This window comes from Cebus imitator, unplaced genomic scaffold (assembly GCF_001604975.1).
Source record: "Cebus imitator isolate Cc_AM_T3 unplaced genomic scaffold, Cebus_imitator-1.0 Scaffold229, whole genome shotgun sequence".
Taxonomy (NCBI): Eukaryota; Metazoa; Chordata; class Mammalia; order Primates; family Cebidae; genus Cebus; species Cebus imitator.
This window is the reverse complement of record NW_016107544.1, coordinates 83,425-109,537: the sequence shown is the minus strand read 5'-3', so window position 1 is coordinate 109,537 and position 26,113 is coordinate 83,425. Positions and strand designations below refer to the sequence as shown.

At 53.3% G+C, this 26,113-nt stretch overlaps 1 protein-coding gene across 1 annotated transcript in view; it reads left to right on the top strand.

Moving 5' to 3' along the window:
* The window catches only part of CACNG4 (calcium voltage-gated channel auxiliary subunit gamma 4), a 61,225-nt gene extending 37,592 nt beyond the window's left edge, over positions 1-23,633 (top strand). The window contains exons 2-4 of the mRNA XM_017497304.2: positions 12,758-12,841; positions 19,588-19,728; positions 20,721-23,633. Of these exons, the coding sequence (XP_017352793.1) occupies positions 12,758-12,841; positions 19,588-19,728; positions 20,721-21,259 (764 nt within the window). The 3' untranslated portion in view covers positions 21,260-23,633. The remainder of the gene's footprint in view (positions 1-12,757; positions 12,842-19,587; positions 19,729-20,720) is intronic.
* Positions 23,634-26,113: the final 2,480 nt, after the last annotated feature.

Here is a 26,113-nt window from a genome sequence, read left to right as displayed (position 1 = left end):
ACACCCTTTTGGACCTTGTAGTTTGCCTGGACTGCTAGAGACAGGCAGGGTCTTGGGGACAGGGTTCCTGCCCCACTGCCTGGTTCTACAGACAAGAGCCAACAGGAGGGACAATGGGCCCAAGTCACTGTGGAAGCCATTATCTTCCATTGGGTCTGAAACAGCACAGCTCATGGCCCAGCACTCCTCAGGATGGCTCTCTCCTTGTGACTGGCAGAGGCAAGGGGCTGGCAGAGGCCAAGGGGCTCAACACCATCCCATCAACACCCTCCTTGCCCGGGAGCCTCTGGCAGCCTGAGGCCAGAATTGAAATGTGTCCTTTTCACAAGGCACCCCACCACGAGGGGCAGTGATGAGGAGAGAGCTTGTTCCTCTTGGGTGAGCCGAGGCTGCCATCTCCAGGCAGCCGGCTCCTCTGGGGCTAAAAGAGGCCACCTGAGGGCCCCAGGGTGGGATCTGAAAGCCCTCAGAGGCCAAATGATAGCAGCCAGGCTGGGGACAGAGTGACAGACATTCAGAGCCTGGAGGGTCTAGAGGTCCAGGCATGAGTCATGAGTTTTCCTGCTTCAGGAAGGCTCATGGGGCACCTTAGCTGATGGCATGAAATCCAGTCTTCTTACAGGATGCTTCCGGCCCCCGCCAGGACTGCAGCCCCACCTGCTTACTCAGCCTCTGTGCTGTCCCGGTCACCTCCCCAGGCAAGGTACCTTGCAGAAGCTCACTCCAAACATGCCTCTGGGCTTTGTCTCACCTGGGCCGCCATATGCCAAGTAGTACTTACTCTGTGTGAACTCCAACCCCTCCCCAAGCTTCCCAGACATCCCATTCAGTACTTGACCCTCATTATTTGAAATTCCACGAGCCTGCTCCTTCTCTCACAGTGTCACTGGCTCTGTTATTCTAGGTAATGTGTTCACTCATCTCTCCAGGCTAGGTCATGAGTTCTCCCAGGCAGGATCCACAGGGCCGGGTGTCAATAGATGAATACCAAATTAAAAGGAAGAATGGGCAAAGGATTGAGTGGGTGAACCTGGTCCACCTCAAAAGAAAAACCCCAAAGAGATTCTAGAGAGACCACGAGGCAGCTCAGTGACTCTAAGCTATCAAAGAAGAAATGAGGCTGAATGCAGTGGCTCACGCCTATAATCCCAGCACTTTGGGAGGTCAAGGCGGGTGGATCACTGGAAGTCAGGAGTTCAAGACCAGCCTGGCCAATGTGGTAAAACCCCGTCTCTACTAAAAATACAAAAATCAGCCATTCGTGGTGGTGGACACCTGTAATCCCAGCTACCAGCAACAGAGCAAGACTTGGTCTCAAGGCTGAGGCACGAGAATCACTTGACCCCAGGAGGCAGAGGTTGCAGTGAGCTGAGATCTTGCCACTGCACTCCAGCCTGGGCAACAGAGCAAGACTCTGTCTCAAAGAAAAAAACAGATTCTAGAGGGACCCCAAGGCACCTCAATGACTCTAAACTATCGAAGAAGAAATGAGCCTGTGTGAATCTTTTAGCAGGTGCCAGTGATAATCATCCTCATTTGCCCAAAGAAACTTCCCAGACTCTGAATGGCAATAATTTATTATTTTTAGCCCCTCTCTTAACTCTAATTGGAACAGAGTCTGGTCTAAAGACATCTCTGAGAAATGAGGACTTGAAACCGTATACTCACACTCATGACATCATCACGAGTTAGCCTTGTCAAGGTTCCTTGACCAACATGGGTCTCACTGGGTCTCACTTGGAAAGGTTGTAAAAATATTTCCCCCATTTCCCAGATGAGGAGTGCTTCCCTGTCCTCTACTCGGCAGCCTGGGCCAGCCTCCTCAGGGATGTGCTGTTGGAAACTCTGGATTCCTTCTAAACCCTTGCCTTAGTCATCACTGAATGCCTATGGAGCCAGAAAGCTTCAGAAAGGCAGAGACTGTGTCTGTCTTGTTCTCCTCTTGTATTACTGATTATTGTGCTAACAGAAATATGCCCAAATTATAATGCCTCAAACATTGTAGGAGTTCATTTCCTGTTCATGTAACCGTCCAAATGGGTGGTCCTCTCAACAGACATCTGTGTTCCACAGAGTGATTCAGGGATCCAGGCTTCTCTCATCTCGTGGCAGGTTGGGAGGGAGTGGAGATGAAGGGGCACCCCTACTGCTCTTGAACCTTGTCTGGGAATGGCTCACATCACTTCAGCTCACATTCCATTGGACAACTGGGTCACAGGCCACCTCTAACTGCAAGGGAGGCTGGGAAACTCAGCATAGCCATGCACACAGTAAGAAGAGGAAACAGGTTCTAGCAAGCAGACCCTCTGCTATATCTCTGAGTCCCCAGCATCTAGCACACAGCAGGTACTCAATAAACGTAAGTTTGATGAAGGAACCGAAGATCATAGTGTTTTACTAGGGTCTCATGGAGAGCCGCTAGTAGGCCAGGAAGCTAGAGCTCCCTGAGAAAGCCTGACCCAGCCCAGACTGCTTCTCCATGCCTGGAGTTTTCACTACAGGAACCCACAGAGAGGTTTCCCAACAGCCTGGCTCGCTGAAGCTGGAGAGAGGCCAGCCTGTAGGAGACCGGAGTATGCCAATTAGGAAATCACAGTTATTAGGGGGTTTCTTTGGCACTCAGCATGGAAGTGGAGGAATTACAAGGGGGCCCTCCAAGGGAGAATTATGGGTAGCAGGGGCCAGGGCTCTGCAAAGAGCTGAGGGGCGGGAGAATCAAGGAGCCTTGAGTTTGTCAGCAGCAGCTTGGGGCACTGGCTGGCAGGCCTGACCAATGCATTTTCTCTGAACCCTGGGTTATGGGTTAAATTGCACCCACCCCGTCCCCACTGAAAATTCTTATTTTGAAGTCCTAACCCCAGTACCTCAGAGTGTAACCTGATTTGAAGACAGGCTCTTTACAGAGGTAATCAAGTTCAAATGAAGCCTTTTGAGGCTGGGTGTGATGGCTCATGCCTGTAATCCCAGCACTTTGGGAGGCCAAGGTGGGTGGATCCCTTGAGGTCAGGAGTTTGAGACCAGCCTGGCCAACATGGTAAAATCCCATCTCTACTAAAAATAACAAAACAGCCAGGTGTGATGACACATGCCTTTAATCCCAGCTACTCGGAAGGCTAAGGCAGGAGAATCGCTTGAACCCTGGAGGCAGAAGTTGTAATGGGCTGAGATCTCACCACTGCACTCCATCCTGGGTGACGGAGTGAGACTCTGTCTCAAAAAGAAAAAAACGAGGCCTTTAGAGTGGGCCCTAATCCAGTGTGACTGGTGCCCTTGTGAAAATGGGAACTTTGGACACAGACACATGCACAGAGAGAGCACGTGATGTAGACAGAAGGCAGGGATGGAGCTGATGCTTCTACAAGCCAAGGAACACCAGAGGTCACCAACAAACACGAGAAGCAAGGTCGAGTTATGGAAGAGCTTTCTCCCTCACAGCCCTCAGGAGGAACCGACCCCATGAGCACCTTGATCTTGGACTTCAAGCCTCCAGAACTGGGAAGCAATACATGTCTTTCATGAAATCTCCCAGTGTGTGATACTTCATTAAAGTAACCCCAGCAAACTAATACACCCTGCCTCTCTGTGCTGGAATGATCTTAGCCGAGTCACTTCCATCCTGGCCTCCAGTCCCTCATCTGAAACACGCCCAGGGACAGGAGCCAGGGTCTCCCCAAACCAAGAGCATTGTTTGCCATGGTGCTGGGCTGCATTTCTTGATTTTACATCTCCTTGCTGCTCCTGTCCCATGCAGTTTTCCGTTTTTTTTTTTTTTTTTTTTTTTTTTTTTTNTTTTTTTGAGACGGAGTTTCACTCATGTTACCCAGGCTGGAGTGCAATGGCGCGATCTCAGCTCACCGCAACCTCCGCCTCCTGGGTTCAGGCAATTCCCCTGCCTCAGCCTCCTGAGTAGCTGGGATTACAGGCACGCGCCACCATGCCCAGCTAATTTTTGTATTGTATTTTTAGTAGAGACGGGGTTTCACCATGTTGACCAGGATGGTCTCGAGCTCTTGACCTCGTCATCCACCCGCCTTGGCCTCCCAAAGTGCTGGGATTACAGGCGTGAGCCGCCGCGCCCGGCCCCAGTTTTCTTTAAGAATGGTACCTCCCAGGGCCTTACAACCTGAAGTCACCCCGTCCCTTAATCCATTCCGGCTACTAACAAACTACGAAATACAGTGTGTAGGGGAGGTATATATATATATATATATATGTGTGTGTGTGTGTGTGTGTGTGTGTGTGTGTGTGTGTACATATATATAACAAAATACTATAAATTGGGTGGCTTACAACAGAAATTTATTTCTCACAGTTCTGGAGGCTGGGAAGGCCAAGATCAAGGTGCCAGCGGATTTGGTGTCTGGCGAGGGCCACTTCCTGGTTTAGAGATGGTGCCTTCTTGCTGTGTTCTTACATAGTAGAAGGGACAAACGAGCTCTCCAGAGTCTCTTTTAAAAGGACTCTAATCACATTTCTGAGGGCTCCACTAATCACCTCTGAAAGGCTTCGTCTTCTAACACCATCACCTCAGGGTTAGTACTCTGGCGTATGAATTTTGGGTTGGAGGGGGACACAAATATTCAGATTACAGCATCCCCACCATGGAGACTGTACAATAAAGTCCCGTGTTCTCTGCCCGCCATGCCAGACCCCACCCCCATCCCAGCTCCTTCTGCCTCCTCTCCCCGCTTCACTGCTACCCAGCCACGCCAGGACAGCTGTGCCTTGGGAACCTTCACACCTTTGCCCCCACTGTCCCTTTGTTTGCATCAGACATGGTGGTACCTTCTATGCACACATCAGCCCTTCTCAAAACTCCTAGCCTTCCACCCCAGCCAAGCTCTGCCTTTGTGCCCATGCCTACCCTCCCTGACTACCCACTGTCCCAGTGGTGTGGGGCCCTGGATCGCCATCTCCTGTGCTCCAGCATCTGTCTGCTAGTGAAGAATTAATGCAGCCTGAAGCATCAGCCAATACCCTCAGCCCCAGAGTCTAAGTCTAAGACATGCTTCCCCATCATGCTGAAGCCACACAGAGCTTCTTGAAGCTCTGAGAACATTCTGTGTTCTTCTGCCTCCCTGGTGTAGGGGCACAGACTCTGAACCCAGGTAGCCTGGGTTCAGATCCCAATTAGGGGGTTTAGTAGCAAAGGGTGTTAGTAAGCCTGTCTACCCTATAGGGTTAGCATGAAGATTAAGTAAGTTAATAAATGTCAAGTGTTCAAAATAGTTCCTGGTATTTCACAGGTGCTAAGTACAGTGACTATTTGCTGTCGTTCTTATGAGGACAGAGCTCCTTCACACCCCCATCGCCTATCAACCCAGCTAAAGTCCTGCTACTCCTCAGTTCCCCACCTCTTCCATGAAGTCCCAGGTCATTTCCAGGATGGTCTGTATCCTCCTGGAAACATTCAGCCCTCCTGTCTTTCTAGGCTGTGCCCTTCCTTCCCGTGGAAATGGGGCAGTGTGGGAGGGGGCCAGGCTCAGAGTAGCCCTGGGAAAACCCCGAGGAGAGGCAGTGATGGCAGATGAGTGGCAGGAGGACGGGAGACAGGCATGCTCTGAGCTCCAGCAGCGTGCCCCTCTGAGACACAGACATGGTCCGTTCGACCCTTGGACCAGGGCTGTGACCCGAGTACAGCTACCCCCTTTCACAGTGTGCAGTCCAGGGAGATCTCTCCAATGTGGAGTAGCCGGGTGATGGCCACTTTAAATGGTGGTAAAGTTCACATTGATGGCTCTCTAGAACAATAAATGTTGTTTGATTACTTTGCAGTTCCAGGACGCTTGGACCAGGTGTGGTCTTCTCCCTGCCCGCCTTCTCTGGTCTGCGTGGCCTCCGGAGGTGTTCCTTTCTGGCCCCTGGACTGAGTCTGGGCTTCTTTCCCTCTCCTCTTCTAGTGTTGTCTGGAGACAGTGGGGGTGATGGGGGATGTTCTGAGCAGCCCCCGCAGGGGTGTGTGTTCCCAGAAGTGGACGCCACACCTTCATCACCTCAGCTTTGAGTTCCGCCACAATTTTAGGACCAGAGTCCATAGCCAAACACGCCTCAGATCCCTGCCCCTGCCTTCGCATATGGCGCCACCTGAAATGATGCTGATATGCATTTATTTTGTCTTCTTCTGTCAACAGCCCCCCTGCCCTGCTCCACCAGAATAAGGGCTCCACGAGGGCCAGGACTCTGTCTTACTCAGACTGGCAGCCCCAGCACCTAGAACATTGCTATGGGCTCTGTAAAATGCTGTTGAGGAATGAATGAATGAATGAATGAATGAATGAAATGAGTAAACAGCGACAGTGCTGTTGAGCAGTGAATGATTGAGTGATGAGCAAACAGTGAAAGTCTGTTGAGGATGATTGAGTGACGCATGAGTGAACAGGAAAGGTCCCGCTCAGTATCACCTTCTACTTGCCATCTTTCCTTCTCTTTCCTTGTTATCCACATTTGTCCCCTCCTAGATCCTAAAGGGGCCTCGTGCTGCTGGGCCACCATCTCCCTGGCTCCAAACAGCCCCAGCCAATCTGAGGCTGCCTTCTTTCTCGGGGCCTGGAGACTCCCAATACCTTGCCCTTCATCACCTGACAGAGGTTTCCTTGAAGCTAACCCGGTGTTCCTGGTGGCTATTTGGTTTTGCTTCCTGTTCTGTCTTGGGGAGAAAGACCAGCTGGGCCTCACCACCTGTAGAGCCCCAGCCCCATCTATAGAGGATTCTTGGAAAGGCCGCGTCAAGGCAGTATGGGAGGGGCACTGGACAAGGAGTCAGGAGGCTGGATTCCAGGGTGCCATGTGCAGGGGACTGGGGTCCCCTGAGCCTCCCTTTCCACTCTGTCAAATGTAGCAGAGAAGACTACCTGTAAAACTGCTTAGTTTTACAGCACAGAGTAGAATGCCTAATCGTTCTGCAGTGAGACTTGTGGAGGCAGGTCTTTCGACATCTCTAAGCCTCTTTCCTTCATCTTCAAAGGAGCATTATTGCAGAGATGAAATGGGCTGTTGCATGCAGCGCGCCTGGCCTTCATCGTAGCCTGAGCTCAGGGCTGGCATGCAGAGGGTGTATCTCAGGTGGCCATCCTAAGGACCGGGCATGGGGGAGGGGAGAGCCAGTGCAAGGGTGTTCTGAGCTGGTGGTGATCACCTGGCTTGGTCCTGCTGGGACCCACCCCTTCAGAAGCAGTGTAGAACAGACTTCAGAACTGCCCACCAAGGGACAGCGTTTGGGGACCTCTATTCACCGGCTCCCATCCCATCCTCCACTGCTCAAAGGTTTCACCTAGGTGTAATCCCTCAAACTTCCAGTCGCACGTGCCCGAGTGCAGAGCAGTTCCCGCAGGCAACTTAGTGCCATGGGCAGAAAGCAAGAAGTAATTGGTGCAGCTGAATTGAGGTGTCAGCAGGTTCCACTTGCACAGAGCGGGTCGCGGCAGCCCCATGTGGCTGGGGTACGTGGTGGGCAGAGGGTGACCGTACACTCTCAGTAGGTGCCTGTGGCAGCTGTGAATGTTTGTGAGGATCAAATGAGGGCATGCTTTTGAATACGCATTGCAAATGAGAAAGGATTACATGAATGATCGCCATTAGCAAGTCGCCCTCTGACATGCTTTTCCCCAGGATTACTTTAATGACAATGGCCTCAGGTGGCCCATATGAAGGCTTAGTGTCTCTGACGCGGCTCATAGGGTGACTGGTTCACCTCATTTGCCTGGACTCTTCCACTGTTCCTATGTCCCTGGAACCCATTGGGTCCTGAGGGTTGATCATTCAACTGTACTTGGGGACATGACCCCAGGGCATGACCTTTACAAAGGTCATGGAGGGAGAGGCTGAAATGCCACTCGCACACCCTCCTGCCCGTGGGGTTCACACCTTGCTCCCAGATCCCATGTCCGTGTGCACCTGCTGTCATTTCAGACCCACCATCTCATTTTCACTTGGAATCAAAGAATCTGGTCTCTTTTCTTACTTTTATTGGTTCATTTTCAAATACTGTAGAAAATTCAGAAAACACAGAGGAATATAAAGAAGAAAAATTTATTTCACTCATTATCACTCAGAAATAAAACACTGGACACATTTCGGGATATTTCTTTCCAGATGCTTCCTGTGCCCATAGAAATATACTTTTAATGAGGCCGGGCTGATGGCTCATGCCTATAAACCCAGCACTTTGGGATGCTGAGGCGGGGGGATCACCTGAGGTCAGGAATTCGAGACCAGCCTGGCCAACATGGTGAAACCCTGTCTCTACTAAAAATACAGCAATCGGACAGGCACGGTGGTGCACACCTGTAGTCCCAGCTACTTGGCAGGCTGAGGCAGGAGAGTTGCTTGAACCCAGGAGGCAGAGGTTGCAGTGAGCCTAGACCGTGCCATTGCACTCCAGCCTGGGTGACAGAGCAAGACTCATCTTGGAAAAAAAAAAGGAAAGAAATATACTTGTAATGAAAGTGGCTCATGATATGTGCAAATGAAGGGATATGCACGTGTTCACACACCACTGTGCCTGTTCTTTACAAAATCATCATAGAATCTTCAGGCAGGACCGTCTCCCTCTGGCCCAATTCCTAGGTTTTCTAGATGAAGAAGTAACTTGCCTGAGGCCGAGTGGCTAACAAAGTCTGGAAAGCAAGGACCCAGTGTCTCTGGGAGCACAGCCCAGCGACCCCTGTCTCCACCTCACCATTCAGCATTCACCACCTCAGCATTCCTGCAGCCCAGCCAGTCAGGAGCTCACAGTTAGCCACCTATCACTAATAGATAGCACAGCAAGTGCCCATTTGTGGAGAGTGAACACAGGTGAAGTGGATTGAAAATGGCTTTCTCAGCTGGGCGTGGTGGCTTACTCCTGTAATCCCAGCACTTTGGGAGGCCAAGGCAGGTGGATTGCCTGAGGTCAGGAGTTTGAGACCAGCCTGGCCAACATGGTGAAACCCCATCTCTACTAAAAATACAAAAATTAGCTGGGTGTGGTGGCAGGCGCCTATAATCTCAGCTACTCGGGAGACTGAGGCAGGAGAATCACTTGAACCAGGGAGGCGGAGGTTGCAGTGAGCTGAGATCATGTCATTGCACTTCAGCCCCAGCCTGGGGGACAGAGCAAGACTCTGTCTCAAAAAAAAAAAAAAAAGAAAAGAAAAGAAAATGGCTTTCTCTGTTAACGTCTTGCATCAGTCATTAATTTTCTCCCTATTAAATGCCTTAGGCCACCACTAACAAAATTGAATTTGACAGGGATAAATGTGAAGTCCTTAGTGCTAAACATGCTACTCCACAAAAACGGGTTCCGGGGAGGTGAGGCAGCTTTTGTGAAAAAATCCTAGGAGACCAAGTCAACAGTGATACCCGGTCCCATTAACAGAAGCATGGGGTCCAGAGAAGAGGAGGAGAAAGTGCCAGTGTGGTTTGGGCTGGTCAGGCCCAGCCTGAACTTGGGTTTGGTGGTGGAGCTGTGTGTCCAGGCACTGAGAGTTGGGAGCAAGCCCAGAGGAGGCAGCCACAGATGAAGGCTCTTGAAACCATCAATAGAGAAATGGCAGCCGGGCACAGTGGCTCACACCTGTAATCCCAGTACTTTAGGAGGCCAAAGTGGGTGGATTGCTTGAGTTCAGGAGTTTGAGAACAGCCTGACCGTCTCTACTAAAAATACAAAAAATTATCCAGGCATGGTGATGCATGCCTGTAATCCCAGTTACTTGGGAGACTGAGGCAGGAGAATCGCTTGAACCTGGGAGGCGGAGGTTGCAGTGAGCTGAGATGACACTACTGCACTCCAGCCTGGGCAACACAGCAAAACTCTGACTCAAAAAAAAAAAAGACAATCAAGGATTACCAGACTTTTAAGAAAGGTCTCCAGCATAAAAAGAAGAAATGACTAAAGGTGTGTGACCTAGAGAGGATGTTTAGGGGAAATATCCCAGATTCTTGGCTCTAGGGGCAGAGGACAATCTCATTCACGCTCCACGGGGCCGAAGACAACGCATGCCCTTCTCCACCGCCTCATTAGTAATAGCTGGAAACAACAGGTGTCCCTCGGCGGGTGAATGATGAAACACACGATGCTGTGTCCATGCCGCAGAATTCCACTCAGAAATAACACGGAGCAAACCATCGATCCGCACGAGAGCCCGGATGCCTCCCGAGGCGGTAATGCCGAGTAAGAACAGCCGGTCCCCAAAGCTTACAGGCTGTATGATTCCATTTGTAGGAGTGTCTCCAAAGTGACAAAACTATTGACGTGGAGAACATATTCCTGGCTGCCTCAGGGTAGGGAGGGGATGGGCAGGAGGGCATGGGTGCGGCTACGTGAGGGCAGCATGGGGGCTCCTGGCAGTGACGAGTGTTCTGTATCCTGGCCGTGTCAATGTCAATGTCCTGCTGGTGATATTGGACTACAGTTTTGCACGATGTTGTCATGGGGAGAAACTGAGTATAAAGGTGACGTGGATGGTTCCAGTATTATTTCTAACAAAGGCATGTGAGTCTACAGTTATTTCAAGACAAGTGTAAATTTTTAAAGATGGGCAGAAACCCACGCGTGTATACGTGGAAGGGTGTGCACACAGAGGGTCTGAAAGACACAGAGTGGACTTGGCAGCCTTCCGCCGCAGAGCAAATCCGGACAGAGAGACTCCTTTTTCTTTTTCAACTTCTTATTGTCACTTGTCCCAACATGCATACGTGACGTGGTGATTTTGCGTAGACCCACGAAGTAGCCCAAAATAGGTGTGTGGGGGAGGGGGGAGGGGAGGACCGGCGAAGAGCTTGGTCTCACCCTCCCAAGGCTGGGAAAATGCCTACTCCAGGTCTCCAGGAACATTCTGAGCCTGGAGTGTGAGAGCCAGGGGTGGGGGGTGGGGGTGGCCGGCTGACTCTGGCCTCTGCGTCCCCACCCCGCCCCCACCACCCTGAGGCCAGCCTGTCTTGGTGTTCCTTCCTCTCCACCAATTCAGCCACTCATGAAGGAGTGAGGGTGGGTGATTGCTAGATGCAACAGCAGTGACCCCCCCCCACTCTGAGTCACCACCATGGGCCAAGAATCACCCTAAGTGCCTTTCAAGTACCACATGGTGTAATTCTCCTAAGAGCCCCGAGATGATGGCTGTGGCTCTGCCCATTCTCCAGATGAGGACTGGGAGGTTGATAACTACGTTGTTCATGCTGGATCCCACGCGGAGGACACTCCCAGCATCACCTCTGAGACCCGCCCTCTGCCTCCCCACCATCCCACCCCCACATCTGGCCCCTGGGGCCCAGAGACCTTCAGGAAGCTGGGTTGTCACTGTGCACCCCAGCTCCTTGGAGGTAGCTGAAGGGGCCCAATGGAGAAAAGAGCTTGGGGACGGCAGCTGGTAACCAGCAACACGGTGACCAAGTGGAAGGACGGCATGCTCCCAGCTGACCAGGGGCCTCTCCTGCTTGGAAGCACTGAGAGTTGGATGTGCATCTGGATCCTACCGCCAGGACTGTGCTCCTGACTGACCAAGGCCGGGGGTGGGGGGACGGGCTTGCATCCGCTGCAGAAAAGGAATTGGCCCCAGCTGTAAACAGCCCCAGCACGGGACACTCGGGTGTCAAGATGAGCTTGTGGCTCCCGGGCTGCAGGAATGGGAGGCTGAGCTGGGGAAAGGGACTGTCTGGCACGGAGGGGACAATGCAGCAACACCCTGTGCCCCTGGCAACCAATGTCCAGTTCTGTGGTGGGCATTCTCAGATTTCTGGGAGGCAGAGGACTAGGAGAACAGGGTGGAAGATTCTGGAAGGGAGGAGTGGCCTGTCCTGCACTGCTAAGCTACCCAGGGGGTCCAGCCCCCAACCCCATGAGAGCCACTTCTCAGAGGAGGGAGGAGGAAATCAAGCAGGAGATGGTCTCAGCCCTTCTGGAAGTTTCTCTTGCTCCATCTTCTCTTCCTTTAATCACATTGAGTGGGGGGTGTGGAATCTGCACAAACTGTGTGCCTCAGGAAGGAGTCACCATAACTGTGGTTTTCTGAGTGTGTTTGAGACAGGGTCTGGCTCTGTTGCCCAGGCTGGAGTGCAGTGGTGTGATCTGAGTTCACTGCAACCTCCACCTCCCGGGCTCAAGCGATCCTCCCACCTCAGCCTCCCAAGTGGCTGGGATTACAAGTGCTCCCCCCCCACGTTCAGCTAATTGTTGTACTTACAGTGGAAAAGGGGTTTTACCATGTTGCCCAGGCTAGTCTCAAACTCTTGGACTCCAGCGATCTGCCCTTCTCAGCCTCCCAAACTGGTGGGATTACAGGTGTGAGCCACCGTGCCCAGCCGTGACTATGGTTTAAGAGAGGGAAAGACACAGACAGACAGACATCACCCTGGCCTTCGCATGTCTTACTCCTCTGCTGGAAAGCCCCCTGTGCCCCATTCCCAGTGGGCAAATTCTTTGTTTTTGGTTTTTTCAAGATGTATCTAAGAGTCCCTTGGGTAGAGGGATCCGACCTCCTGCTTGCCCAGGGCAGCTCGCCTGGCACCTCTTGTCTCAATGGTGATGTGTGCCAGGTCCCGTTATTCTCCACCCTTGGACCATAACTAGGCTCCCTTTTGGGGCACATCTCTCCCTGTGTAGTCGCTCTCTGTGTGTCTCTCCCGTGCCCCCACCAGACTGGGACGCTGGAGCCTGCCTCGCTTCTCTGTCTGTCCCCAGGGCCTGCACAGAGGCTCACATACTCAGCAGCCGTGTCTGGGGTGAATGGGAGAGTGAACCCACACAGCACTGACAGTGTTCCTTTCCTCTCGTTCCTTCCAGGGATCTATAAAGGGCACTGCTTCCGGATCAATCACTTCCCAGAGGACAATGACTACGACCACGACAGTTCGGAGTACCTCCTCCGTGAGTGTCAGGAGGCCTGCGCTTGCCTTTTGTGGGGAGGGGAGATGGTGGGGGAAGGCGGCTGGAGGAAAGAGAGACACGGGGCGTGGACAGGGTGATTTTCTCGGGATGCTCTGCCCGCTCTCTTCCTTATTCAGACTTCAGAGTTCGGAGGATGGAGTTTTGCTCATCACTGCCATGACATGCTGGGTATCTCAATGGGGTTATTTGGCTGAGAGGCCTGGGCCCTGGGGAGACTGAGGCCTGAGCAGAGAGGCACTGGGTGTGGCAGGCTTCGGAGTTACTGAAAGGCTGGAGCTGGGGCTGGGGCAAGGGAGATGAAAGATACAGGCTCTGTGACCGAGCACAGTGGCTCACACCTATAATCCCAGCACTTTGGGAGGCTGAGGTGGGTGGATCATGAGGTCAGGAGTTCAAGACCAGCCTGGCCAAGATGGTGAAACCCCATCTCTATTAAAAATACAAAATAGCCAGGTGAGGTGGCAAGCACCTGTAATCCCAGCTGCTTGGGAGGCTGAGGCAGAGAATTGCTTGAACCCAGGAGGTGGAGGTTGCAGTGAGCCAAGATTGCGCCACTGCACTCCAGCCTGGGTGACAAAGAGAGACTCTGTCTCAAAAAAGAAAAAAGATACAGGCCCTGCCCAGGCTGGGCATCCCTGAGGGGTGTGGCACCCCAGCACACTGAGGCCTGCACACTCTCTTCCATTCCAGTCTTGAAAACTCAGATATAGCCACACACCGAGACGGCCTCACGGGGCACTAGGAGATCCAAGGGAGAAGGTGAGGAAGGTGCTGGGGGCAGCCTCTGATGCGTTGTCCTGAGGTCTTTGCAGCAACACCTCTGTCCGTGGGCTGCCTGGGGGCCCCCACCAGCTCCTGGGTCCAGTGGCTGCGTGGGGTCCCCAGACTGAAGCCCAGAAGTCACAGCACAAGCTCAACCCCAAATGGCAAACCCAGCCCACACACTGAGTCCAGATCTCATCTGTGGGCAGCAGGGGAGGAGCCTGGAAATGGAAAGATAGCACCGTTTTGGAGGCATTTTCCCCTCTACGTTAGCAAAGACACACAAAGAGCAGCTCACAGCAGCACCCCTGGGGCTCGGGCCCAGCCTTGCTGATGGAGAATCGATACCAGCGCCCTCAGAGAGAGCACAATTCACTCTGCACCTGCTTATGGATCTTTTTTTCTAAGAGAAAAGATTTTGATTCTGAGTCATCTGGTGAAATAGAACAGCACACGGTTCCCATGGAGCCTAGGGCAGTCAGGCTGCTGCGACCGGGCCCAGAACGTGAAATAATTTGGCTACAGCTCTGCCTCCCATCCTTCCTCCCTCACCTCTTCCTCCTCTTGCCTGTGCTCTGGTCTGCTCACTGGGGGCCCACACTGAACCAAGCAAATGAGATTCCCACAGGGCCACCAGAGATAGTTGTGCAGGTTGCACACTGCGCAACTCAAGGGATGTCACATCCATAAATTATGTATGAATATCCTTCCAGTTGTTCAGTGCATGCCTGCACAACCATCTACAGAGGCCCTTGGTGCTCAGCCTAGCTGGGATGGCTCAACTGAAAATCAACCCTGGCCAGGCATGGTGGCTCACGCCTGTAATCTCCCAGCACTTTGGGAGACCGAGGTGGGTGGATCATTTGAGGTCAAGAGTTCCAGACGAGCCTGGCCAATATGGTGAAACCCCACCTCTACTAAAAATACAAAAATCAGCTGGGTGTGGTGGCGGGCACCTGTAGTCCCAGCCACTGGGGAGGCTGAGGCAGGAGGCTTGAACCCAGGAGGCAGAGGTTGCAGTGAGTCGAGATTGTGCCATGCACTCCAGCCTGACGACAGAGCAAGGTTCCATCTCAAAAAAAAAACAAACAAACAGATAATCAACCCAAACTCAGAATCTGCCCTTCTCTGCCCAATCCAGGGCAATCAGGTGGTTCTTAAAATTCTGGGGGTAGATGTGCCCATGGCCCAATCCTGGGACTATAAAGAAGCAGGCGTTGTAGAAACCAGCCGTCCCTCTCCATTTCCCATTGCAGCTCTGCTGAGGCTCTGGGCACTGGTGCTAGCTGTTCTTTACTCACCTGTCTGTCCCACTTATGGTCCCTGAGCTCTCGGGTCTCTTTCTGGATTGGCCTCAAGATGCAGTGGCCCCGAGTTCAGCCCAAGCGGCTTCTCGATCTCCCAGCAGGAAGCAGATGCTGCACTCAAACAGGGTGAATGAAGGATGTTTACAGAAAGACATTTACAAATGTGTGGGTGAAGTGAAGGGAAATCCACCAGGGCTGGTGAGCTCCCAGGGCCAGCAACAGCCTGGAGCCCTTACGCCCCTCAGGCTGGTCAGGTGAGGGGGCAGGCGTGGGGGATTTCTCCTGCCTGGCAGGAGCTGTGGCCGTCAGGAAGGAATGAATGCCGCCCCTTCACCCGCATCCCAGCAGAACTCCCTCACCGACACCCTTGTCCAAAGGCCAGAGGCAGGAGCCCAAGGATTCAGGCCCCACAGTCAGCTTCCTGGGGCTCAGGGCAGGGTGGGTAAGGGTGGAGTGAGGGTCTGGAAGAGGAAAAAAAAAAAAAAAACACGAGTGAGTCGTTGCGGGTCCTCTGGGGAGGGCTTGAGGCGGGGAGGGCTGCAGAGTGATTTTCCCAGATAAAATGAAGGTGACAGCACGACCGCAATTAGAGCTCATTGGGGAAGGCCATGTTCTCCTCAAGCGTACGCTGTGGGGAAAGCAGCCAGGTTCATTAACAAGCGCAGAGATGCACGTGGAAGAGACAGCTTGATGGCTTTCGGGCCTGTGGTCTCAGCTGCTGGCAGAAGCCGGGGCGGGGTGGGGCTTGAACTGACTTCCCAACAGGGAGGTGTTTTTCTACTCAGTGGCTGCAGAAACAGGGATATCTGGCCCTAAAACCAAGCTCTGCCTGTGTCTTTGATCATCTTTTATCTCCAGAGCGCAGGTGCCTGCGAGCTTGGAGCCAGAGGGGCTGAGCCACTTGCAGAGACAGGCCAAGGTCATGGTCACCACAGGCACCTGGCATGTGTTTCCAGGGCCACCCTGAGTTCTAATATTTCGTTTTCTGGTCTCTGTCCAGACTTTGGCTCCCCAAAATATGTAGAAGCACAGGAGGGAGGTCCCTGGAGGCTGATGAGGGTTCATGAGAGTCTGTTTATGCATTCATTTAAGAAGTTATTGCGGCCAGGCATAGTGGTTCGCTCCTGTGATCCCAGCACTTTAGGAAGCCAAGGCAGGAAGATCACTTGAGGCCAGGAGTTCCAGCCTGGTCGACATAGTGAGAACTTGTCTCTACAAAAAATATAAATAAAGATAAATGAGCCAGACATGATAGCACGTGCCTCCAGTCCTAGCTACTCAGGAGGCTGAGGTGGGAGGATGACGAGCCAAGGAAGTTGAGGCTGCAGTGAGCCACAATCGTGCCACCACACTCCAACCTGCACGACACAGCAAGACCGCATCTCTTAAAAAAAAAAAAAATGTTACTGTGGGCCTACTATGTGCCAATCACTGTATTAGACTCATGGAGACAACAGCAAGGAAAACAGGGCTCTGCCCTCCGGTGGAGAATGGGTGTTTTGGAAAAGGCAACAGAAGCTTCCATAATGGGGCTGCCTGCAGGAGGCCTATTTCAGGTGGGTGCATAGTCCCAAGGCTATGCTGCTCGCACCCAGCCTTTGACAATTCAGGAAGGAACTCAGCCCCAGCTGAGCATTCTGGAGCCTTCCAGAGAAGCCGGGCTTGTGTTGTTTGTTACAGAAGCCCCTGGAGTCCTCTGAGCTCTTACAGTGTCCCTGCCGATTTGCAGATTCACAGCCCGACAGCCTGCCTGCCTTCTCTTCCACAGGTCCCAGGGGTTTCTGCCCATCTTGCCCTGGGCCTGGTGTCCTTCTTCAGGTCTGCATTCCCAGTTAGGTGAATAACTTCTGTGCCAGGCTGCAGGACGCTGGTGTTGGGGCTGCTGGGAGTCCACAGTGTGCCGGGGGTGGGGGGGGTTAGAAGGAAGTGTCTTGTCTCCTGGCAGATGCAGACCCTCTGGCAGGGCTTGATACAACCAGCAGGGCATGGGCTGGACTTCAGCCTCACTCATCCCTCCACCCCTTAGCCACCTGTGTTGTGCCCGGCCTGCACCGCTGTCTGTGGCAATCCCAGCTGGCATCTGCACATCCACAGCTCAGGAATGAGTCCACGTGGCAAGGGATTGGTGCTTGTGTGTCTTACCTGAGCAGGATGGATAGCTCTGAGCCAAGCCTGGGCATCCAGTGATCTCAGAGCAACCGGACTGGGTTTTTTGTTTTTTTTTTTTTTGAAGATGGAGTCTTGCTCTGTTGCCCAGGCTGGAGTGCAATGGCCCAGTCTTGGTTCATTGCAACCTCTGCCTCCCAGGTTCAAGAGATTCTCATACCTCAGCCTCCCAAGTAGTTGGGACTACAGGTGCCCGCCACTATACCCAGCTAATTTTTCTATTTTTAAGAGAGATGGGGTTTCACCATGTTGACCGGGCTGGTCTCGAACTCCTGACCTCAGGTGAACCATTCACCTCAGCCTCCCAAAATGCTGGATGGACTTCCTTCTCTCGGACTCCTCTGACCTGTCTACAAAACGAGGGAGGGCATTGCGGGGGCTGAGGGGAAGGGGATGACTGACCCCAACTTTTCTGGCCAGCACAGCTCAGAGGTACATTTCAGAAACACACAGGAAACTTCATCCCAGAGCCCACTCCTGCCAGAAGGAATCGGAGAGGAGGAGGCGCCAGAGAGAAGAACTGCCTTTAATGCCCCAGACAATCCCCGCTCTGTGAAGCAGGAGCACACACTGATGCGTTCACAAAAAAGGAGACAAACCCTGCCTTCAGAGGCTGACAGCCCTGACACCAGCTCAGCTGGCTGGGGAGGGCGACGCCTGCCAGTGCGGCCCGACTCACTGTCCCCTGCGGGGGCCACCAAGGGTCTACGCAGCCCAGTGGAAGGGCTGGAAGACAGCAGGTGCTTGGGAAAGGCCGAGCTCTGCGCTTCCCTTTCCCAAGTCTCCCTTCCCTCCCTCTGACCGTCCTCCCACCCCAGACACTGGAAGAGGGGCACCCTAAGCCCCTACTGGGTGCTTGACATTTCCTCACGGTGACCCTCCAGTGGGGCATGTTCACTTCCCAGGGCCGCTGTAACAAATGATCACAAACTGCGTGACTTGCAACAGAAATTCATGATCATGGTGTGGAAGCCAGAAGCCCAGAGTCAAGGTGTTGGGGACCCTGCTTTCTCTGAAGACTCTGGGGGAGGCTCCTTCCTCTTCCAGCTTTCCTTGGCTCATGGCAGCATGGTCTCTGCCTCTGTCTTCACAGCCCTTCTCCCCTGTGTCTTCTCTTCCTATCAGTTTCTTATGAGGACGCTCATTATTGGATCTAGGGCCACCAGATTCATCCCAGATGATCTCAGCTTGAGGTTCTTAACTGAGTCACATCTGCAAGACCCTTTTTCTTTTTCTTTCTTTCTTTTTTTTTTTTTTTGAGACAAAATCTCGCTCTTGTCACCCAGGCTGGAGTGCAATGGCATGATTTGGCTCACTACAACCTCTGCCTCCCAGGTTCAAGCGATTCTCCCGCCTCAGCCTCCCGAGTAGCTGGGATTACAGGGGAGCGCCACCACGCCTGGCTAATTTCTTTTGTATTTTTAGTAGAGACAGAGTTTCACCATACTGCCCAGGCTGGTCTGGATCTCAGGTGATCTGCCTGCCTCAGCCTCCCAAAGTGCTGGGATTACAGGTGTGAGCCACTGCACCCAGCCAAGACCCTTTTTCTAAATAAGATCAATTCACAGGTCCTAAAGGTTAGGATGTAGATGTATTCGAGGGAGGCCACAATTCAACTCCCTACAGTTAGGTGTAACTATCCCCAAGTTATAAAAGGGGACTGAGTTGGTCACAAAGTCAGCTGTCCCCAGTCAGCTGGTCGGTGGCAGAGCGAGGTTAGTCAGTGGCAAAGCCCTGGGGTCAGGGCTACAGAGGTGGCTCTGTGGACACTGTGGGTCACGAGCATCTCTCTCGGCCCAGCCACACCACCCCTGCGATTTCAGGCCAGTCGTGAGGTCTCACGCCCTTGTCTGTCACCTTGGGGATGATGATGATGATGATGAAGGTATAGAATGGCCAGGCCCAGTGCTATGCACCTTACATAGGACATTGGTGCTATGAGGAACCTCATGCCACAGACGGGAAGCTGAATTTTGGAGAGTGAAAGTGATTGGCCAAGGTGCACAGCCAGCATGTCACAGCAGGGCCCGTGCTCAGACCCACCTAATGCCAATGCCTGTGCCCTCAACCACTGACCAGGGCCCCCCTTTGTGGACACTGCTCCCCAGCCTTCCAGGGGCTTCACAGAGACCGCGTTCATGCAAGGGCTTAGCTGGCTTCGCAGTGTCACAGAAATGTGATGCGGTTTGGTGCTTTCACAGCTGTTACTGTGGCCTCCCTGGTGCCCACTTCCAGGGAGAAACTAAGCAAGAGGTAGACAGACGTGGCTCCAGGGTGAAGTGCAGGCCTGGAGCCCCTACTTGTGTCTGATCCAACGGCCCTGAGCTGGCCCCAGGCCCTGGCCCACCTCGAGTCTCCAGGTCCCGATGGGAATCTCAAATCCCAGGGAAGGGCCTGGAGCTGCAAGGTTCCTGGGAGACATATGAAGCCATGCCTGGAAGGGCAGCCGATCTCACTGTCCTCTGCTTTGTGCCCCACCTCCCTGGCCAGGCATCGTACGAGCCTCCAGTGTCTTCCCCATCCTCAGCACCATACTGCTTCTGCTGGGGGGCCTGTGCATCGGCGCCGGCAGGATCTACAGCCGCAAGAACAACATCGTCCTCAGCGCCGGCATCCTCTTTGTGGCTGCAGGTGAGCCGCCAGCCCACGGCTGGTGCTGGGCCGGGGGCTGGGGACACGGGAGTGCCTGTTTCGCATGGTCCCCACTGCCAGGGAGTGTGCCTCCTTGGGGGAATGCCGACGTAACTTCGCCGCACACTCAAGTGACTTTTAAAGTCCTGGTGTTCAGAAAGTGAAATTGAAGTGAAATTCATGCAAGATGAAAGTAACTCTCTTGAAGGGCACAATCCAGCGGCACTTGGTGCTTTCACAACGTTGTACAAACATCCAAAACATTTCTGTCACCCCAAAAGGAAGGTGTGGCTGGGCCGAGAGGGATGTTCGTGATTCACAGCATCCACAGAGCCACCTTCAAGGCTCCAGCACTGTGACCTCACTCTGCCACTGACTAGCTGACGGAGCACAGCTGACTTTGGTGAGAATGAGGAACAGCTCCTGAACAGGGCTTCCTGTTGGGGGAACAGAAACACTTTGGATGCTTGCACGACGTTGTGAAAGCACCAAATGCCACTGGATTGTGCCCTTCAAAAGGGTGACTTTGATCTTGCCTGGTTAGGTGGGTCATGAGACGTCTGTATGGGGGTGCTGCATGTAGTTAGGACCAGCTCTCCGTGGCCTGATTCGGAGCCGTCTCTCAGACATACTGTTAAGTGAAAAAACAAGCAGCCATTGTGCAAAAAAAAAATAATGTATGTGTATGTGTGTGTGTGTGTGTGCGTGTGTGTATGTGTTAGAGATTTTTTTCTGGAAGGACATACGAAAGAAGATAACAGTAGCTGCCTTCAAGAGGGGAACTGGGGGCTGAGTTTCTTGTATACCTCATTTGAACTTTGTACTCTATTACCCATTCAAAAGTAATTACTGAAAAGAAAAATCAGCCACCAGGATAAACAAATACTCATCAGAGAGGGGCGTGGCCACTGTTCCCTGCCCTACCCGTTCGGCCGTGGGCCTAACCTCTGCCTCTCTCCCTCCCTGGCCCCCACTCCCCTCTTCCCTTTCAGGCCTCAGTAACATCATCGGCATCATCGTCTACATCTCCAGCAACACAGGGGACCCGAGTGACAAGCGGGACGAAGACAAAAAGAACCATTACAACTACGGCTGGTCATTTTACTTTGGAGCTCTGTCTTTCATTGTGGCCGAGACCGTGGGCGTCCTGGCTGTAAACATTTACATTGAGAAAAATAAAGAGTTGAGGTTTAAGACCAAACGGGAGTTCCTTAAGGCGTCTTCCTCTTCTCCTTATGCCAGGATGCCGAGCTACAGGTACCGGCGACGGCGCTCGAGGTCCAGCTCCAGGTCCACCGAGGCCTCGCCGTCCAGGGACGTGTCGCCTATGGGCCTGAAGATCGCAGGGGCCATCCCCATGGGGGAGCTGTCGATGTACACACTGTCCAGGGAGCCCCTCAAGGTAACCACCGCGGCCAGCTACAGCCCCGACCAGGAGGCCAGCTTCCTGCAGGTTCACGACTTCTTCCAGCAGGACCTGAAGGAAGGTTTCCACGTCAGCATGCTGAACCGACGGACGACCCCCGTGTGAACCACCTGCCCCTTCTCTTAGCTCCGGCCTCTCCCCAGAACGGCTCTTTTTGTCCCACAGGATGGCATGTGATCCTCAAGACAGCGAACAATGAACTAAAGCCAAACGCAGCCTCCCTGGTCTCCAGAGGTGGCCTGGGCTGGCTTTGCACGGAGGTTGTGCTGGGAGACCGGACCCGGGGCTGCAGGAGAAGCTGAAGGCTGACTTTGTACCCCTCCCCCAAAAAGGGTGTTTTGATGCCCCAGGGTCTCTGAAATCTCCCAGGAAGCCCCAGAGCTTTCCTGAGGCTGCACAGCCTTGACCAACTCGGGAAGACAAAATTGAGCCATTATCTCCTCTTGGAAATGAATCTTGCCAGAAAAACAGGATTTCAGGGCCTTCCCTCCGTGCCTGGGCACTGGGTCACCAGAAGGCTCTGCCGGATGCCAAGGGGTCTCTGGGCTCTGGTCAGCTGCTTCTTAACCTGAGATTCCTGTATCGTTGAGCCAGAAACAAGACCACCGAAGCTCGCTCCCTTCCTCTCCATCTCTCCCTCTCTGCGTGACCCTGGCGGTGGCCTGTGATCCTGAAGACAGCTCTGCAGCCAACTGGTGCTTCAGCCTTTGCGCTGTCCTAGGGCCAGCTTCCCCTGGCCTGTGGAGGAGGCCCAGGTAAAGGCCGGGGCTGTTGCTGGCTCTCCTCTCTGCTTCTGGAAGTTTCTGCCTCAGAATGGGCAGGACAGACCCACTGACTGGACTTCAGAGTCTGGAGGGTTCCATCGGTCCCGGAAAAGAAAGGTGGCCATGTGGCCTCTTGCTGTACCCCTTGTCACAGCCCCAAAGAGCAGCTCTGTCCCCTGAGCATCATGGGTCCCGGGGGAAAGGTGGACAGACACCCACGACTCTGACTGGCATTTGACAACAGGAGCCTGAACTTCTGTGCAAGAAAGGGAGACCTGAGGGTGAAGAGTGACCAAAAAAAAAAACCTAAAGAACAAAAATCCATTTCCTACGTGGTTACGAATCCTGACTTCCTGCAAATCAATGCCAGGAGAGCAACTTACATTCATTTCTTCATCTTAAAAAGTAGCAGCAACTCGCCCACAACTCCTGTTATTGTAATTTATTCCGCCACCACCTAACAGGACGGAGTGGCAGAAGTTTGGACAAATGGGCCAGGCTGGGTTCCTCTTCTTCCCTCCAGAGGGGAGGTCTCAGCACTTTGTTCAGAGCTGAGGATGTGGGTTCTGTGTTTTCCAGTTTTTCCACCCATTTTTTTCTTCCCCCTCCTGAAGCAAGCAAAAAGTGTGGACGCGTGTGCAGGCTTGGAAGAACTCTCCAGAACATGGAACTTATCCCTCTTTTATATAAAACATGTGCTTTCTAAAGAGAAATCATTTCTTACTTTTTGAGACTCCTTGATCCACCCTGGACAATCGCCTGTAGTCCTGGTAGCTGTCGTGCTGGGAAGTCACGAGCACATCCTTACCTCAGCTACCTGCTCACGGAGCCCATGGGTGGACTCAGCCCCCTGGGGTTCAGACCCAGATGTCATCGTCTGTCTCATCCTCCTTTGCCCCCAGGAAAGGATGCATCCACCCATAGTGGCCCCAGCAGACGGCGCTGTGTGCCAGGGAGCTGAAATGGGGCTGGTCAGGGGCCCCGCGTGCCATGCTTTGGAGCCCTCACTCCCGTCGGGGTTGGCATCGTCTGGTGGCATGTCCAAATGCACACAGCAGTGGACGCTAAAAGCAACAGAGCTCGAGGTCTGCACCTGCTCTAGGCTAGCCCCGTCCCCACACCCCACCACCTCCACTGCCATGACACCGTCCCACCAGACTGAAGGCGGGGAACGCACTCCCCAGACCTGCCGTCCAGCAAGGACCCAAGACTGTTCTTCTGTGATTTCCAAAAGCAAGGCAGCCACGCTGTTCTGTTTCCCCTCCATCTGCCACCGCCCCTCCCACCGCCCCAGAAGTTTCTTATCATTCCATGGAGAAAGCTGTGTTCCAATGAATCCTACCTCTTGCCCAGTCCCAGGCAGAGCATGCAACACCCACTCTAGGGACCAAGACAGAGTAGGAAGAAGGGGACGAGCCGGGAGCAAAACACCTCAGACACCCGGGCCTTCTCAGCCTTCTCCCCGAGGCCGGCTGGGTCTCCGGGGACCCTGGGCCCTGGGCTGCCCCTTCCTGGCCCTCCCGCTGCATCTCAGACCTGACGCCCACCCAGGGGGATGTGGTGGCCTGTGTCCGCCTTCTCGCCCTCCTCCCAACCCGACCCCTTGCCCCCACCCCGTGTGTTTCGCCAGTTAAGCACCTGTGACTCCCTACTACTGGTTTTGGGTTGTTAGTTCTGTCTTTTTTTTAATTAAATAAAAACATTTTTAAAATGTTCTCTTCTTGATGTGGGGAGGTGGGAGAAGAACCCCCCCAAAAGTCTTTGTGGGCATTTGGGGTAATAGATGTCCCCGGGTCTGGGGTACACTGTGGACCCCCACAAGAAAAGAAGGAGGCCGGGGGGCAGGAGGCCAGACTCTGGCCAAGGCCGGTTTTTCTGGCTTCAATCTGGGTCACTGGCCACCTCCCCAGTACCAATGGCTGGTTTTAGACTTCCGGGTGGTGCCCTCGGGCTTTCACCTACGAGCCAGAAGATACACGGGCTCTCCTGGGTGGGGCGTGGGCCCCTGGGCAGCCAAGAGAGCCAGGCCTGTCCTGCAGTTGGGACGCTGGCCGGACAGAGCCACAGCCACCAAGGCCCAAAAGTTGCCCCCCCAAGTTGCCACTAGCCAGCCTTCTCTCCCCACCCCCGGATACTGAAATGATGAAGAAGTAGAGTGTCCCTAGAACTAAAATGTGAGCATCATGGATGGCAAAGCTGGAAGGGAGGATGCAGCTCAGGCCAGAGGCCAAATGGCTTCCTCCGCTGTCACTGGACAGTCCCAGGCAGGGCATCCAACCGCCTCTGCTGCAGGCCACAGGGAGGAGTAAGGTAAGGAACTGAGAGGGACCAGGGGGACCCCTCCAGCCCGGGCTATGGCCAACAAACTGCACAGGCCCCAGCCGATGACCACCGCAGACAGCCAGTTTCACCCTCGCAGGTGAGCACAGACTGGACCTCGAGGTTCTGCTCCTTGGAGGCACAAGGAGGGATAAGCAGCGCTCTCTCCTGGTTCTGCCCAAGCTGCAGCCCAGAAGACCTTCACATCCAATTACACTTGACCTTTTCCTTCGGACTTTGACCTTGAGTTTTCTTGCTAAGAGCCACAGGCATCCCTGCTCCTCCTGGAACCAAGAGACACCAAACTCTTGCGCCTCCTTCAAGAGAACTTTGTTCTCATGAAAAGCTTTCCTGCCCGAGTCCCAGTGAAAAGCATGGAGCGGAAAGGCTGAGGGCCCAGCGTCCCTATATCCCTGCAGAAACCTCTCTTGGCTTTTCTGAACTTTCTGCCCCAGCTTCTTTTTTTTTGTTTGTTTAAGACAGAGTTTCACTCTTGTTGCCCAGGCTGGAGTGCAATGGCGCAGTCTTGGCTCACAGCAATCTCCGCCTCCTGGGTCCAAGCAATTCTCCTGCCTCAGCCTTCCGAGTAGCTGGGATTACAAGCATGTGCCACCATGCCTGGCTAATTTTGTATTTTTAGTAGAGACGGGTTTTCTACATGTTGATCAGGCTGGTCTCGAACTCCTGACCTCAGGTGATCCACCCGCCTTGGCCTCCCAAAGTGCTGGGATTACAGGCGTGGGTCACCGTGTTCGGCCTTCTGCCCCAGCTTTTAACTTTCTTTTTTTTTTTTGAGACGAAGTCTCACTCTTGTTGCCCAGTCTGGAGGGCAATAGCGTGATCTCAGCTCACCGCAAACTCTACCTCCCAGGTTCCAGTGATTCTCCTGCCTCAGCCTCATAAGTAGCTGGGATTATAGGCGCACACCACCATGCCTAGCTAATTTTGTATTTTTAGAAAAGATGGGGTTTCTCCATGTTGGCCAGGCTGATCTCGAACTCTTGACCTCGTGATCCACCCACCTCTGCCTTCCAAAGTGCTGGGATTACAGACGTGGGCCACCACACTGGCCTTAACCTTCTTTCCTCTTATCTGAGACAGGCACCTGGGGAAACTGATGTGCTGAGCCACCAAGCCCTGGAGCCAGGGGAGCTCAGGCCTTTGCCCAGCCTCACTAGCTGACCCGCTGCCAAGCTCCGAGCGGTCATTCCACGCTGCCCAGAGTCTCCACCCTGAGCCAGAACTTCTGCGTCTCCTATTTATTCTTAGCCCCTAGGTAACGCTCAGCACAAGCTTCTCAGCCATCCCAGGTGGACTCCCAGGCCAGTCTGCACTGAGTGACTTGGTGCCGCCTCCCATGGTCACGTGGTCACACGTTTAGTTCAAATAAAACCCTGCCTCCATAACACACAGAGCGAGAGCCACAAGAGCTGACACAGAAATATTCTAGTTCCCTAATCAAAATGCTGCTGATTAAATGATGGGTGCAGCAAAATCTCAGAAACCACCAAAGGACTTATTCATGTCACCAAACACTACCTGTTCCCCAAAACCTATTGAAATAAAAAATAAATTTAAAAAAAATGCTGCTGAGAGCTGGGCACTGCAGTTCATGCCTGTAATCCCAGCACTTTGGGAGGCCAACGTGGGTGGATCACTTGAGGTCAGGAGTTTGAGATCAGCCTGGCCAACATGGTGAAACCCTGTCTCTACTAAAAATCCAAAAATTAGCCGGGTGTGGTAGCTCACGCTTGTAGTCCCAGCTACTCGGGAGGCTGAGGCAGAAGAATCACTTGAACCCGGGAGGCAGAGGTTGCAGTGAGCTGAGATCCGCCACTGCCCTCCAGCCCAAGCAACAGAGTGAGATCTTGTTTCA